Source organism: Callorhinus ursinus, unplaced genomic scaffold (assembly GCF_003265705.2).
Source record: "Callorhinus ursinus isolate GAN/ISIS: 27379988/994484 unplaced genomic scaffold, GSC_fseal_2.0 scaffold24, whole genome shotgun sequence".
NCBI lineage: Eukaryota > Metazoa > Chordata > Mammalia > Carnivora > Otariidae > Callorhinus > Callorhinus ursinus.
In genome coordinates this window covers 19303374-19320468 of record NW_027397086.1, presented here as the reverse complement: position 1 = coordinate 19320468, position 17095 = coordinate 19303374, and the positions used below count along the sequence as shown (strand labels likewise).

Sequence of the window (17095 nt, the reverse complement as noted above, 5' to 3'; positions counted from 1 at the left end):
TACATTTGTTAATGTTGTCAAAAAAGCAAATAAAATATTTTTCATGGTTATATTCCTAATAGTACAAAGTTTTGTGTTCATTCTTAACATACTTTTAAAAAATTGCTGCTATAAAGATGGGAAATTATTTTATCTTTTAAACAAAAAGTTAATATTCATGATCTCAACAGTTAAATAAATAAATGACTAATATGATTACAGGTCATTTTTAGGCACTACCAAAGATGAGTTAGTTATGCAAATGTTAAAAAGATTATCATTGTAAAAAGTCTAGCTTCCATGCTATAGTGAACTTCTTGCTCTAGTGGACATAATTCTTTGTTTTGTTTACTTATTATTTCTTGGGTACCCCCACACACATGTAAACGTCATGCCATCACAGACCTAATCTGTATCGTTAAATACTAGCTCTCCAATGCTTACCTGGCACCTAGTAGGAGCTCCAGAGATATTTGTTAAATGAAGAAAGCCTCCTTATCTATATATACTCTCTTCCAATGGAACACTACTACATTGGAGCAAAGGCGTTAAACAGAAGGTGTTTGTTTACTGTTGTTTTAGAATATAAAGGAGAAAAGGTATTATGTATGTGTGGGTTTTTACATAATGTTTAATTAGAATATTGTTTCTTTAAAGTAGCTCTTGATTTGGGGAAATAGATTAGGCACATATTAATGTGAAAGGAAAATACGTGTGGATCTGATAGAACCCTTTGTCCTGGTGAAACTACCTTTAGGTCCACTGAAAGAACTGTAGTAACTGCATGATAGTGAATGGATGATTCACCTCATCTTTTGTCTAAAAATTAGAAATGATACTAGATTTCTCTAGGTTCCATTAGACCTTGATTTCTATAAAATATACATCCATCTTGGAATAATTTCTTCTACAAAGGAAAACAATATTATATTAAAATTGGCCCATTCTAACTTCATAGTTAGGGCTAAGGTATTGCTGCAAAGCACTTCAAATGTCTACATGCTAGCAGAAGGTAGAAAGCTATACACTAAAAGGATTACTAATCTCTATCAACTTCTCTCCAATATTCACTACCAATAGGTCTAGCCACTTGTGTTTTTCCACAGTTAATCTGTTCAGTGTCCTGCTTCTGAATTCCAGGTTAGCCACAGGGGGCTGGCTGTCAGTGATGAAAGCCACGGGCCACTCACTCATTAGTCTCTTACCTCCAGAAAGCCATTCTCCACCTTAGGCGGTTCATTGCAAGACACAGGGTGGCATGTGGGTATGGGGCTACTCCACTGTCCTGTGGCTTCACAGGTGCTCTTCTTCTCCCCTTTGATGTAGAACCCCTTGTTGCAGCTGTAAGCCACCATGGCCCCAAAACTGTAGTTTGATCCACTTGCATAGCCATTCATGATGCTTGGTGGCTCTCCGCACCGCACAGGGATGCACTGGATGGACATGGGGGAAGGGTTCCACTGCCCACCTCTCAAACATTCAATCTTTGCTGAGGTGTTCAGTACAAAACCTTCTGTGCATTTAAAGCTCACAACTGACCCTGCTGCAAATTTTGCTTTGCTCACAGATTCTAAAATGCTATAGGAAACAGATGGGGGTTTTTCACAGAAATGAGCTATACAACGGGGCATGGCCTGACCCTCTGGGGGAACCCATTTGCCCTGGGCATTGCAAAAGAGCTGGGAATTGTCTGCCAGGCTGTAACCATCTGAGCAATAGTAGAAGGCAATGTCTCCAAATAACCGATGGGCAGTCTCCGGAGAGGCGTGTTCCACGTTGGGGGGCTCATCACAGGAGACAGCCAGACACTGCTGGTTACTTCCATTCCATTTGCCATTGGCCAGGCATTCAATGGTGTCAGGACCAGCAAGGGTATAGCTATGAGATTGGGAGGAAAGGAACAATAACTGAGCATAATATTTGAGGAAAGGTGTTTGTGTCTTCGTAATTCTGTTTTTATTTTTTTTTTTACTCTTTCCAACAATGACTACTTTTAATTGTTATCCTTTAAAATAATATTTATTAAGATGGAAGTGTAGTAGGAGAACTCTACAGGCTCGTCTCATCTCTCAAACACAACTAGATAATTATCAAATCACTCTGAATACCCAAGAAATCAACCTGAGGATGGACAGAGCAAACTGTACAACTAGAGGGAGAGAAGGGGCCACAACAAGTAAGTGCAGAGACATGGTGTAGGGGAGAGGATCGTGGGTGCTGTGGAGGGGAGGGAGCCCTGGTCTCGGACAAAGGTGAGAGAAAAAGGAGTGTTCAGGGGAATGCACACAGAGAACACTTCCCCACAGCCATTTGCTGGGAAAATGACAGGGGTTAATTTTCATGAGTTTTTGCAACCAGTGGGTCTTGAAAACTGGAGTTTTAAAGGTTGGCAGGATTGGCTGGTACAGAGACCCTAGGCACTGCCCTACTCCTGGAAGGAAGGCGAGCAAGCAGCTCTGGGGTGGGGTTGGGGGGCAGATGGCATCATCTGAGGAATGCCCAGGTGACATGCAGAGACAGTTTGCTCTTCTTAGAGAGCATCTGTGAGAGGTGGCATTTGCAGAGTTGTCTCTTCAGGGACAAAAGAGCTGGTGGGCGTCTTTTCCTTCCCTTGCGCCTCAGCATAAACACAGAGCCACTTGTGGTTAACAGTACAGCACCGACACTGGCTGCCTGACCTGTTTACACCAGGTCCCAAACCCCTGTGCTCTGCTGGGACTGCCCTTCTTGGACAAGTGTGTCTCAGGGCCAGCGTGGCGGGGCCCCTTCCCCAGAAGACCAGCAGAAACCCCTGTCCACACCACGTCTCCCAGCCAGAGTTCTGCGAGGCTTCAGTTCTAGTGGAAGTAGTGTCAGGTCTCATTTAACAAGCACAGCAGAGCAGCACACGTAGTTAAAAATCACTGCACTCTGGCCAAGGATCAAGCACTGCCCAATGCAGACAAGGAGAATCTCTGCAGACAACTGGCCTGAAGAACAGAGCAGCCAAAACACAGCAGCAGAGTGCACACAGCACACACCAGATGTAATCCCTGAAGTGCCAAACCCTGAAAACTACGTGACCACTTCTTCAAAAAGCTGTTACTCTCAAAAGCAGGACACATAACAGGCTTTTTGAACACACAGCAAAAGATGGAGACTTAGACAAAATGCCAAGGTGGAGGAATTCATCCCAAATGAAGCAACAAGATAAGGTCATGGTCAGAGATCTAACTGAAACAAATGTAAGTAATATGCCTGATGGAGAATTTAAAGCAACAATCATAAGAATACTTACCTGGCTAGAGAGAAGAATGGAAGACTTCAGGGAGGCCCTTAACACAGAAATAAAAGAGTTAAAAAAAAAAAAACAGTCAGAAATGAAAAATGCAATAACTGAGACTGGAAACAGACTGGATGTAATGAACACAGGCTGGAAGAAGCAGAGGTACAAATTAGTGAAATAAAAGATAAAATTATGGAAAATAAGGAAGTAGAACAAAAGAGGGAAAGAATTATGGATCATGAGAATAGACTTAGAGAACTCAGGGACTCCATCAAATGTAATTACATTCATGTCATAGGAGTCCCAGAAGAAGAAGAGAAAGAAAAGAGGGCAGAAAATTTATTTGAGGAAATAATAGCCAAAAACTTCCCTAACCTGGAGAAGGAAACAGACATCCAGATCCAGGAGGCATAGAGAACTCCCATCAAAATCAACAAAAGTAGGCCAACGTCAAGATATACTGTAATCAAATTTGCAAAATATCTGATAAAGAAAAAATCCTAAAGCAGCAAGACAAAAGAAGTCCCTAAATTGAAAGGAAAGACCCATAAGGCTATCTGCAGATCTCTCAACAGAAAGTTGGCAAGCCAGAAGAGAGTGGCATCATATTCAATGTGCTACATGAGAAAAATCTATAGCCAAGAATACTCTACCCAATGACAGCAAGACTATCATTCAGAATAGAAGGAAGGATAGAGTTTCCAAGACAAACAAAAACTAAAGGAGTTCATGACCACTAAACCACCCATGCAAGAAGTATCAAAGGGGACTCTTTGAGTGGAAAGGAAAGACCAAAAGTGACAAAGACAAAAAGGAACAGAGAAAATCTCCAGAAACAATGACGAAACAAGTAATAAAATGGCACTAAATACAAATCTATCAATAATTACTCTGAATGTAAATGGATTAAACGCTCCAATCAAAAGACACAGAGTGTCAGAATAGATAAGAAAACAAGACCCATCTCTATGCTGCCTATAAGAGACTCATTTTAGACCTAAAGACACCTGCAAGTTGAAAGTGAGGAGATGGAGAAATATTTATCATTTATCATGCAAATGGACATCAAAAGAAAGAGTAGCTATACTATATCAGACAAACTACATTTTGAACCAAAGACTGTAACAAGAGATTAAGGGCACTATATCATTATAAAGGGGACTATCCAGTAAGAAGATCTAACAATTGTAAACATTTATGCCCCCAACATGGGAACACCTAAATACATAAACAGTTAATGACAAACATAAAGGAGCTAACTGATAACAATACAATAATAGTTGGGGCTTTAATGCTCCACTTACATCAATGGACAGAAATTCTAAATAGAAAATCAACAAGGAAACAATGGCTTTGGATGGCACCCTGGAACAAATGGTTTTAACAGAACATTCCATCTGCAAAATATACATTCTTTTCAAGTGTTCATGGAACATTCTCCAGAACAGATCACATATTAAGCCATGAAACAAGCCTCAACAAATTCAAAAAGACTAAAGTCATACCATGCATCTTTTCTGACCACAACGCTATGAAACTAGATGTCAATCACAAGAAAAAAATCTAGAAAAACCACAAATACATGGAAGTTAAATAACATGCTACTAAACAATGAATGGGTCAACCAGGAACTAAAAGAAGAAATAAAAAATACAGGGAAGAGCCGAGATGCCCTTCAACAGACAAATGGATAAAGATGTGGTCCATATATACGATGGAACATTACTCAGACAACAGAAAGGACGAATACCCAACTTTTGCATCAAGATGTATGGAACTGGAGGAGATTACGCTAAATGAAATAAGTCAAGCAGAGAAAGTCAATGATCATATGGTTTCGCTTATTTGTGGAACATAAGGAATAGCAGGGAGGACATTAGGAGAAGGAAGGGAAAAAATGAAGGGGGGAATCGGAGGGGGAGACGAACCATGAGAGACTATGGACTGTGAGAAACAAACTGAGGGTTTTAGAGGGGAGGGGAGTGGGGGGATGGGTTAGCCCAGTGATGGGTCTTAAGGAGGGCACGTACTGCATGGAGCACTGGGTGTTATACACAAACAATGAATCATGAATCACTACATCAAAAACTAATGATGTACTGTATGGTGACTAACATAATAAAAAGAATACAGGGAAACAAATGAAAATGAAAACACATCAGTTCAAAACTGCTGGATGCAGCAAAAGTGGTGGTCCTAAGAGGGAAGTTTGTAGCAAGTACAGGTGTACCTGAAGAAGCAAGAAAAAGCTCAAATAAACAATCTAATCTTACACCTAAAGGATCTGGAAAAAGAACAACAACAAAAACCTAAAACCCGTAGAAGGAAGGGAATAATAAAGAATAGAGCAGAACTAAATGATATAGAAACTAAAAAAGACAATAGAACAGATCAACGAAACCATGAGCTGGTTCTTTGAAAAAAATCAATAAAGTTGATAAACCCCTAGCCAGACTTATCAAAAAGAAATGAAAATGACAAAGAACTCAAATAAATAAAATCACAAATAAGAGAAGAGAAATAACAACCAACACCACAGAAATACAAACAATTATAAGAGAATACTATGAAAAATTATATGCCAATAAATTAGACAACCTGGAAGAAACGGTAAATTCCTAGAAACATATAAATTACCAAAACTGAAACAGGAAGAAATAGAAAACTTGAACAGACAATCAGCCAAGAAGTTGAATCAATAATCCAAAAACTCCCAACAAACAAAAGTCCAAGACCAGATGTCTTCACAGATGAACTCTACCAGACATTTAAAGACGAGTTAATACCTATTCTTCTCTATTCCAAAAAATAGGAAAGGAAGGAAAACTTCCAAATTCATTCTATGAATCCAGCATTACCTTGATACCAAAACCAGATAAAAACTCCACGAGAAAAGAGAACTACAGGCCAATATCCCTGATGAACATGGATGCAAAAATTTTCAATAAAATCCTAGCAAATTGAATCCAACAGTACATTAAAAGAGTCATTCGCCACAATCAAGTGGGATTTATTCCTGGGCTGCAAGGGTGGTTCAATATTCACAAGTCAATCAATGTGATACAGTACTTTTATAAAAGAAAGGATAAGAACCTTTCAATAGATAACAGAAAAAGCATTTGACAAAGTGCAACATCCACTCATGCTAAAAACCCTTAACAAAGTAAGGTTAGAGGGAACATACCTCACATAATAACGTCCACATATGAAAGACCCCACAGCTAATATCATCCTTAATGAGAAAAAAAGGAGAGCTTTTCCTCTACAGTCCAGAACAAGACAGGGATGTCCACTCTCACCACTATTATTTAACATAGTACTGGAAGTCCTAGCCACAGCAATCAAACAACATAAAGAAATAAAAGGCATCCAAATTGGTAAGGAAGAAGTCAGACTTGCACTATTCGCAGATGACATGATACTCTATATAGAAAACCCAAAAGACTCCACCAAAAAAAATTGCTAGAACTGATACACGAATTCAGTAAAGTTGCAGGATACAAAATCAATGTACAGAAATCCGCTGTGTTTCTATACACCATTAATGAAACAGCAGAAAGAGAAATCAAGAAATCAATCCCATTTACAAATGCACCAAAAACCATAAGCTACCTAGGAATAAACCTAACCAAAGAGGTAAAAGATCTATACTCTGAAAACTATAGAACACTTACTAAAGAAATAGAAGAGAATACAAAGAAATGGAAAAACTCATGGATTAGATGAACAAATATTGTTAAAATGTCCATATTACCCAAAGCAATCTATAGATTTAATGCAATCTCTATCAAAATACCACCAGCATTCTTCACAGAGCTAGAACAAACAATCCTAAAATTTTTATGGAACCACAAAAGACCCCAAGCAGCCAAAGCAAACTTGAAATAGAAAAGCAAAGCTGGAGGCATCACAATTCCAGACTTCAAGTTATATTACAAAGCTGTAGTCATGAAAACAGTATGTTACTGGCACAAAAACAGACACATACATCAGTGGAACAGAATAGAAATCCAGAAATAAACCCACAATTATACGGTCAGTTCATCTTTCATAAAGCAGGAAAGAATACACAATGGAAAAAAGACAGTCTCTTCAACAAAGGGTGTTGGGAAAACTGGAGAGCAACATGCAAAAGAATGAAACTGGACCACTTCTTAAACTATACACAAAAATACATTCAAAATGGATTAAAGACCTAAATGTGAGACCTGAAACCACAAAATACCTAGAAGAAAACATAGACAGTAGTCTTTTTGACATCAGCCATCGCAACATTTTTCTAGGTAGGTCCCTTAGGGCAAGAGAAACAAAAGCAAAAATAAACTATTGGGACTACATCAAAGTAAAAAAGCGTCTGCATAGTGAAGGAAACATCAGTAAAACTAAAAGGCAACCTATGGACTGGGAGAAGATATTTGCAAATGACATATCTGATAAAGGGTTAGTATCCAAAATATATAAAGAATTTATGTAACTCAACACCCCCAAAAAATAATCCAGCAAAAAAATGGGCAGAAGACATGAATAGCCATCTTTCCAAAGAAGACATACAGACGGCCAACAGAAATACGAAAAGATGTTCAACATCACTCATCATCAGGGAAATACAAATCAAAACTACAAGAGATATCACCTCACACCTGTCAGAATAGCTAAAATAAAAAACACAAGAAACAACAAGTATTGGCGAGTATGTGGAGAGTAAGGAACCCTCTTGCACTATTGGTGGAAAGGCAAACTGGTGCAGTCACTCTGGAATATAGTATGGAGGTTCCTCAAAAAGTTAAAAATAGAACTACCCTATGATCCAGCAATTGTACCACTGTGTATTTACCCAACAACAGCCAAATTATTGAAAGAGCCCAAATGTCCACCAACTGATGAATGGATAAAGAAGATGTGGTGTATACATATACAGTGGAGTATTACTCAGCCATAAAAAGAATGAATTCTTGCAATTTGCAATGACATGGATGGAGCTAGAGTACTATGCTAAGCGAAATAAGTCAGAGAAAGACAAATACCATATGACTTCACTCATATGTGGAATTTAAGAAACAAAACAAATGAACATGGGGGAGAGAAAAAAAGAGAGGAAAACCAAGAAAAAGACCTTTAACTGAAGAAAACAAATCGGTGGTGGCGGGGGGGGGGTGGGTGGGGGGGATGGGTTAAATACGTGATGGGGATTAAGGAGGGCACTTGTGATGAGCACCAGGTGTTGTATGTAAGTGTTAAATCATTAAATTCTACACCTGAAACTAAATTCACGCTGTATGTTAACTAACTGGAATTTAAATAAAAACTTGGAAAGAAAAAATATTTACTGCTCGAATACTGAGCTTACTGATCAAATGACCTTCATTTAGGATATAGAAATACATCTTGATATTAATAGTAATGCTTGTTTAGAAAGGGAAGTGGATTTAAAATTTTTGCTATTTAAGGACCTCTAAAACTTGTTGCACATTTCTTTAAAAATAAAAATGACTCGGTTTAAATTTAAAATATCATCTGTCTATAGATGGTTTTAGTTGATTTTATCACTAGTCTTTGAAACAAAAGCGCTAATGAACCATATGTAGCCCACACATAACTCATGCACTTACTTGTATTCAGTGAAATTTAAAGCAATGATTGTAATTTTAGTCTCCAGGGCTTCCTAAACCCTTACCCAACCAAGTGTTAGCATTTCGAGCTGTGTTCTGCATATGGCTCTGCTATTCAACCGGTATGAATCAATTTTGCTTAATAACTCTCAGTCTTTCTTTATGCATTTAACAGATATTTTCCCACAGAGGGTGACAGATTGATGACTTGCAAAAATCGTAAATTATTCTCAAGTGCTCTCTCAATGAAGGAGAACAAAATATTACAGTATGTAGTATTAGAATAATTACATGTGAGTCATTCTTAACTTGATTCTCGCTTTCTCACTGAAGAGAAAGATGACAGAATTTTAAAGGAATGTCTAACACCTGAGTCGTCTGTCATTTTGATACTAATGAAGGATAAGGGGACCAAAATAATTAGGCACCTAATTTAATCCTGTTTAGACATATTAATTTTTTCATTTTACAGATGAGTGAATGGTGGTTCCACAGGCTAAGACACCTGTCTGGAGTCACACAGTTGCAAGCAGCTGAGTTAAAAAACTGAATTTGATTTACAAGATTCCAACACTTACCCTTTTCCATGACATTGCTGTTGCCTTCCCTTTCTCTTTTTTAAAATGAGGCAGCTCATAATTTGCAGATGTCCTGTGGAAACTGCACTGCAGTGTCACCTAGTACAAATTATTTGACCCACCTTTCAGCAAAGGTTCTTAAGTCATTAGTTAGCAAACATTTCTCCTAAGGTCCCTTTTAGTTTTATAAGGAATCTGCTATGATAGAGAGGTTGGAGTTCATCCCCCTCACTGGCCAGATTCATGAAATCTATAGAAAGCAGAAAGATCAAGGAGAAAATGGTAGAGCATCAGCAGAGACGTATGCATCCACCCTACCTAGGGCCATTTATCCTGCTATGGACATAAGTCGTCTTGAAATACTCACAGACGTCCCTGACAACTATGTACAGTCTCTAATTAGGGTCTGCTGCAATTCATCGTTATGGATAAGCTCTGCTCTTCCTATTAGAATTCAAACTTAGTAAGTTTTTAGATGGCTTCTGTCTAGGAGGATATAGGAAGTTATATAAAGACAATATGCTAAAGACATAATTTTATTATTAAAAAAACCATTTTCCAGGTCTGAGTGCCCAGATTCTACTGTTCCTGTGTAGAATGTGCTCTAAGTTCCATTTATAGAGACTCCTGATGTTTTATATTTTTATAGCACAATTTACATCCTCTGCACACTTTGAACCATGCATCATTATTTTCATGGGTCCCTTGATGCTGCTAGCGTATTTCATTGGTGGAAGTTCACAAACAACACCTGAGACATCCCTGATTTATTAGGATCCATTGTACCATCTATAAAATGCTCCCTTTATTTCATGGGCCCAGCTACTTTGAGGTAGAAGCATCTGCCTCCAGAACCTTCCTTCTTCTTCAAAGCCTCTTAAGGACACAAAAATTGTGTATAGTAATTTGGCAGCACTTTGTTAGGTCTCTGACCCCTTATCTTCAAGAAAATCCCCACCAACTACTCTTCCCTAATGAAAAATCACAGCAACGCTCTTCTGTAAAGTAATGGAAGATTGCCACTAAATACAAATATTATGAATAAATGAATTTAAAGAATGCATTTTCATCACTACCCATAATTTCTTAGAACCTAACCTAAGACCTTGACTTTTCCTTATGACTCCCAATCAACATTTAGTCCTTCATTACATAATTCTCAAGGACCATGCTATGGGCTAGAGCCACTTCCTTGGTGCACAATGCAATGCTCATGCATTGGCTCGTTTACACATCGGTGTCCATCCTGCCCTCCTCACCCCATCCACTGCCTGGTGCATTATAGGCCCTTTCACACCTACAGCAGTTGCTTAAAGCAGAAATGATTAATTCTACCTCAAGAATGGAAAGGGGAGGAAAGGCTTCCCTGTGGAAATGGCTTTTGAGAGGAGTCATAAGAGAAGAAGAGTAGAAAAGGAATCACTCAAGACTGAGAAGTAACATGAACAAAGAGGCTGGAGTGTGATACGGCTGGGGCATTCTGGGAACTTACAAATAGTTAGGAATGGCATCTGAACGCTGAAGTCGTGATCACTAGGATCTTGTGTGTTTTGACAGGTTGGGATCGTTGATGGGTAGAGATATGGCAGGCACAGGTGAACTGGAAATGGTTTCTGACAGTTTCTTTTACAAGGACTCTCATAAGATTTTAGCAGACAAAATGTCGCTAGGACAGAAAGATATTTAAGCGGTTTATTAACTAGATGACCCAAAGAGTACTTTGTACTCTATTTATAGAAGTAACCTTTTTGGGAGTTTCATATCTTGTGAATGCCATAAAACTGTCCTTAGTTCCTACATCCGTCAGTTTATAAGCAACATGTAACTGTTGGGCAGGGAACTGTTTATGGTCCAGCTCAATGTTTCTAATCTTACAGGATAATATTCAACAAAGATAAGATGGAACGTGCTGCATATATATACACAGTGAAGAAAAACTGCACAGATGGAAAACCTGGCTTCGTGACAGCCAATATGAGAGACTTCGGAGTTCCACTGAAATTAAGTTGAATGAGTCAATGGCGGCATCCTGAAAGGGTGACTGCATTTCTAGAAACTCATTTATTTAGAAAGAGAAGAAGAGAAATAAAATAAATTGTTACCTCTGTACGTGTGTATATGCCAGCCCCTAAATGTGGCATTTTTATCTCTGCCACATTCTAACTTGCAGGTATCATTGTGCATTCAGCTTTGGGTACCATAACGGAAAATGGACGACAGACCTATTGGAATAGGCTCAGAATGATTCTGAGAGGAACAGACTCGGAATCACGCTCATTTATGAGAAAGAAGTTCAGACTGGAGACTGAGTTGGCTGAAATGCCTGTCTCCCTGCACCGCATGAGCGATCATTTCTCAGGAGATAGGTGAAGGGCTGGGAACTTTCATGGAAGCCTCCCACTTAGCTCCACTGATCCGTCTGTAGGAGAACCTCAGGACCAAGCCATGAACACTTGAATGGGCTGGCATTTCGCTGCTGCAGAGAAATGTACATGGAGTGGTTTCAAGACATGGAACCAAAGCCAGTACTTTAGATAAAATGCTCAGTAAAGATAGGGATTGAGGTTTATTAAAAATAACTATCTTCCAAAACACAAACGTTAGTCTTTGAAGATGCTAAAGTGGTATATATATTCCAAATCACAAAAAGTAAGGAATTGCTAGCTATTGCCTAGACTGAACTATGACTGGTCTCTGATCCAATTGCTGCATTATTTCCTTATGTTAGAAGACTGAAGATGTGTTACAATTTCTGCGGAACATATTTCACCTGCTTATTTGTTTAAAAGAATCATTTGGGGCACCTGGGTGACTCAGTCGGTTAAGTGTCTGACTCTTGACTTTGGCTCAGGTCATGATCTCGGGGCTGTGAAATCGAGCCCTGAGCTGAGCTGGGTTCCACACTGGGCACAGAGCCTGCTTGAGATTCTCTCCCTCTCACTCTGCCCCTCCCTGCTTACACACACACACTCTCTCTGAAAAAAAAAAATCATTTCAAAAAATGATAAGTTTTATACTGATGATGACATACATCCTATAAATGTTGGCTCCCAAAGCAGGAAAACTGGTATTGGCACAAATCTAAAATGATGGAATATTTAATTTTATTCTGTGACATTTTGCATTCTCATTCAAGAGACACTGGGAACGCTACTGCAGTCTATTATTTAAAATCAGGCCATACATATTATAAGACAAATTGTCCTACTCCATAATTCCAAGGAAAAATGGCCCATCAATATTATAAAGATGCCACAGAAGGGCATATTTCAGGATGAATTTGCTGTAATTCATTAGCATATTTCTGGAATAATATTGAAAAATTCTTTGAGAATGGGCAGAGTAATCTTCAGATACAATTTTCAGTGATTTGATTCACCCACTGAGTGGGAGCCAACTAATGAGCATGTGGGAAGCTTTATGAGAGAGCCCCCCAGTGGATTATTAGCTCTTCCCTTTTTAAAGGACCGTCTAAGAGCCTTAAAAGAGCAGCATACTAGATATGTATGTAAAGAGCTGCAATTTAATAAGAGCAATGGAAAGTAGAAATCTGCATCAGCAGTTAATTCTGTTTTCAACTAAAAATGATAAAAAATTTTATCTTAGTGCATTCAGTAATTGCATTTAAAAATTTACATTTAAGAAGAATCAACAAGGGGAACATTCTATGAGGATTGTAGGATTTCAATGACTCTTCCTTTCCCCTGAGCTTCTCACCAAGAGAGTAGACACATAAGGATGAAAAGAAAAATGGGAAACAAGTTATCATTTTATTTATTTGGGCAAACAGCTGCAAACTTCCAGCCTAGTGTTTTGATAAAAGGTAAACGTGGAAGGTCAATTTTAGGACAAGAGGCAGAAATATACTTCTTGTTTCTTTCCTTCCCTGGCATTCATCTTACTACTCCTGTCTCCTAAAGTATTTGCTCTTCCATCCTAAAGTTGAGAGTGGTTCTTTCCCCCTTATTTCAAAGGAGGGTCTGTGCAAAGCACAACACCAATATGAGAAGAAACAACACTAGGATCAAAGCAAGAATGTGCGTATGTGCACTCAAGAAGCAGGCCGGGGAGGGGGGGGGGGGGGGATGCCTGGGTGGCTCAGTCAGTTAAGTATCTGCCTTCGGCTCAGGTCATGATCCCAGAATCCTGGGATTGAGCCCGCGTGAGGCTCCCTGCTCAGCGGGAAGCCTGCTTCTCCCTCTCCCACTCCCTCTGCTTGTGTTCCTGCTCTTGCTAACTCTCTGTCAAATAAATAAAATCTTAAAAAAAAAAAAAAAAGAAGCAGGCAGGGGTGGCTCAGACAGTGTTCAGGGCAGTGGGAGATGAGACGGCTGGAGAGGAAATAGGCTCTAACCCTCCTATCAAGCCAACAGCACCTCAGGAAGCTGAAGGAGACAGCAGGCCCATTGCACAAACAGGCCCATTGCACAAAAGCCGTGACTTGAACACAGTGACACCATCCTGGAATAGAACAGATACAGTGCATGTTGGCTTATGCCAATCAATTCCTTGGGGGGGAAGAAATAGAAAAGGAGTGAAGGGAGAGAACTTCTAGTTCTGGCTATTCCACAGTCTGAAAACCTTCCCTATATCATACTTGATGAAATATAACGGAAGTTATTTTAGATGCACAGGCCAGAAATAAGGAGGAAATTAACAAAAGAGAAGTAAGCCTGTGACTGAATGCTGTGACTGCCATCAGACTGGACAGGGAAGGGAAGGAGAGATGATAGGAAATGTAACTCCGGAGTTGAAAGAGAGTAATAGCTGAGTCTCTGGCATAAACCTTTGTCCTAGAAGGACATTCACTGAAAGGATATTAAGTAGAAAAATTCCACCCAGAGGCACTTGACAGGACAAGTGAGATCTCTGTATCCGTCAGGGCTCTAGGTGGGAAAATCAAGTCCCTGCTCAAGGCAGCCATCCCTAGGTCTCATCTCATGTGGATCTGAGGTTAGAATTTATGCCATTTACTTTGTATGGAAAGCCTTCAAACTTATAAATTAATGTAAAATTGGTTTCTTAGTTGGTGATATTCCATGGGTTCCTGGTAGAAGAAATAATTCACACACTTAAACCGTAAGGGACTATCACAGATAAAACAAGTCCTGCTTACTGTAAGGACACAATTTGAAATTACAAAACATGCACAAGCATGTTTTCCATCATGAGTGAGTCAGCAGGCAGAACAAACAGCATGATTAGAGCACCAATAAATTGAGGTAACAGAAAAGTGATCTAAAATCTAAAAAATTATATAAGTATGTTGACATAATTAAAGAAAAAAGACTCAAAATCCTATTTAAAAAGAAAAGACTATTTTAAAAGAAATATTTGAAAAACAAATACATAAAGTCTAGAAGCAAAAATATAGAAAGTAAAGATTAAAAAAAATTAATGGATACATTTAAAAGCAGATTACAGATAGCAGAAAAAACACTGTAAACTACAAGGTACGTGAAAAAATACCCAAATGCAGCCCAAGTTTATAAAGTGATGGAAAATGTGACAGGTTAATAAATATGAAGACAGAAAGAAAAGGTCCAATATATATCTCATAAGACTTCTGTAATAAGAATTACAGAAAAGAGAAAGTGAAGAGGAGGGAATATTTGAAGTGAAAATAGCTAAGACTATGCTAAGATTGGTAAAAGACATGAGTTCTCAGATGTAAGAAGTACAATGAGTCCTGAATAAGATGAAAGACAATAAATACACGTTTAGTCATATCATAAGGAAATACCAGAACAACAAAGACAAATTAAAAATAAAAACCAAAGGGAAAAGATACTACTTATAGAGGAACAACAATTCAATCAGAGTTTCTCAATCTCAGCACTATTTGGGACCAGACAATTCTGTGTTGTGGGGGGCTGTTTTGGGCATTGGAGGCTGTTTAGCAGCATCCCTGGACTCTATCCACTAGAGCTAGGAGCACCCTCCCCTCAACTGTGACAACCAAAAATGTCTCCAGACATTGCCTAACGTCCCTGCTGGGCAACACTGCCCCAGGTTAAGAACCACTAACAGACTGATGATGGAATCCTCAGTAGCAACATTAGAAGCCAAAAGGCAATGGAATAATATTTTTAAAAATGTCTATGGGGGGCGCCTGGTTGGCTCAGATGGTTAAGCATCTGCCTTCGGCTCAGGTCATGATCCCAGAGTCCTGGGATCGAGTCCCGCATCGGGCTCCCTGCTCAGTGGGGAGCCTGTTTCTCCCTCTGCCTCTCTCTCTCTCTCTGACTCTCATGAATAAATAAATAAAAATCTTTAAAAAAAAAAGTCTATGGAAGAAAACTATTAATGTAGACTTGTCTACTCTAAACTCTAATTCAAGAGCAAAGTTAAAATACTATTATTTTCAGAAAAAGATTAGAATATGCTGACACTTACTGAAAAAAATACATAATGGATATACTTCAGGAAGTAGAAATATTAAACCCAAAAGAACGGAATGGGGTGCAAAACACAGTGGTGATGAAGAGTTTCATAAACATGTGAGTAAATCTAAATAAACATGGACTATATTAAAAAATGACTAATTTGAAAAGTCATAAAATGAGAGGGAAGTAAAATACAGACAGTGATAAAACATTTAAGATGAGAGAAGGGATGGAAATTTGTGCTTTCCAAGATCTTTGAGTCATTCAGGAGAAAGGCAAAGATATTCAGTATGACCTCGGGGTAGGGATGATTTCTTAAATTTGACACAAACACACAAAACAAAACAAAAAGGAAATAACTGATAAATATCAAGCACTATCTCGTAAAGTTTAAAATATGCATATTTCATGACTCAACAACTTCAACTTTTGGCGTCTGGGCCAGAGATAGTCATACTCATATATACCAAGAGACACATGCAGGGATAGTTACTTCAGAACTGTTACATCAGCAAATAAAGGAGAAACAAATTAACCTTCTGCCAGTAAGGAAATGAGTACCTTACAGACAGCTCATTCTTCCAAGGGAATACCATATAGCTGTTAAAATGAATTCTGTTGATTTACATGTATCAATAGAGAAAAATGAAAAAAAAAACATGGTAAGTATAAAAAAAAATCAAACTTCAAAAGGACAGAGTACAAAGCGACATATATAGAAATTAAAACACATAAATCAATAGAATGTTTATGGGGACATACATATGGAATAAGGACAAAAATGCCCATTTGATATTTTGGGGAGAATGGAAAAGTGATGAGAATGGCTTTTTGTTATATTTACATTATATTTCTTTCATAAAAAAAGAGCCACAATAACTATGGCAAAAATTTAACATGTACTTTTCTTTCAAGAATGGATGCCTAGGAGGGGCGCCTGGGTGGTGCAGTTAGTTAAGCATCTGACTCTTGGTTTCAGCTCAGGTCGTGATCTCAGGGTCGTGGGATGCAGCATGGAGTCGGACTCAGTGCTCAGCACGGAGTCTACTTGAGAGATTCTCCCTCTCCCTGCCCCTCCCACTTGTGCTCTCTGTCTCTCTCAGAAGAGAAATAAATTTACAGAAAATAAATAAATTTACAGAAAAATGTAAATTTCTATGTATAGCATGACCTTTAATATTAAAAAAACATACGTAAAGACAAAATTCTGAGAATTATAGTAAAATACCACCACTTTGGATAATTTTTTTTAAAAGATTTTATTTATTCATCTGAGAT

At 38.4% G+C, this 17095-nt stretch overlaps 1 protein-coding gene across 4 annotated transcripts in view; it reads right to left on the bottom strand.

The window, feature by feature from the left end:
* Positions 1-17095, bottom strand: part of SVEP1 (sushi, von Willebrand factor type A, EGF and pentraxin domain containing 1) — a 193181-nt gene that overhangs the window by 37945 nt on the left and 138141 nt on the right. For all 4 annotated transcript variants that reach the window (XM_025888607.2, XM_073876569.1, XM_073876570.1 and 1 more), the window contains one exon: positions 1185-1857. In XM_025888607.2, the coding sequence (XP_025744392.2) occupies positions 1185-1857 (673 nt within the window). The remainder of the gene's footprint in view (positions 1-1184; positions 1858-17095) is intronic.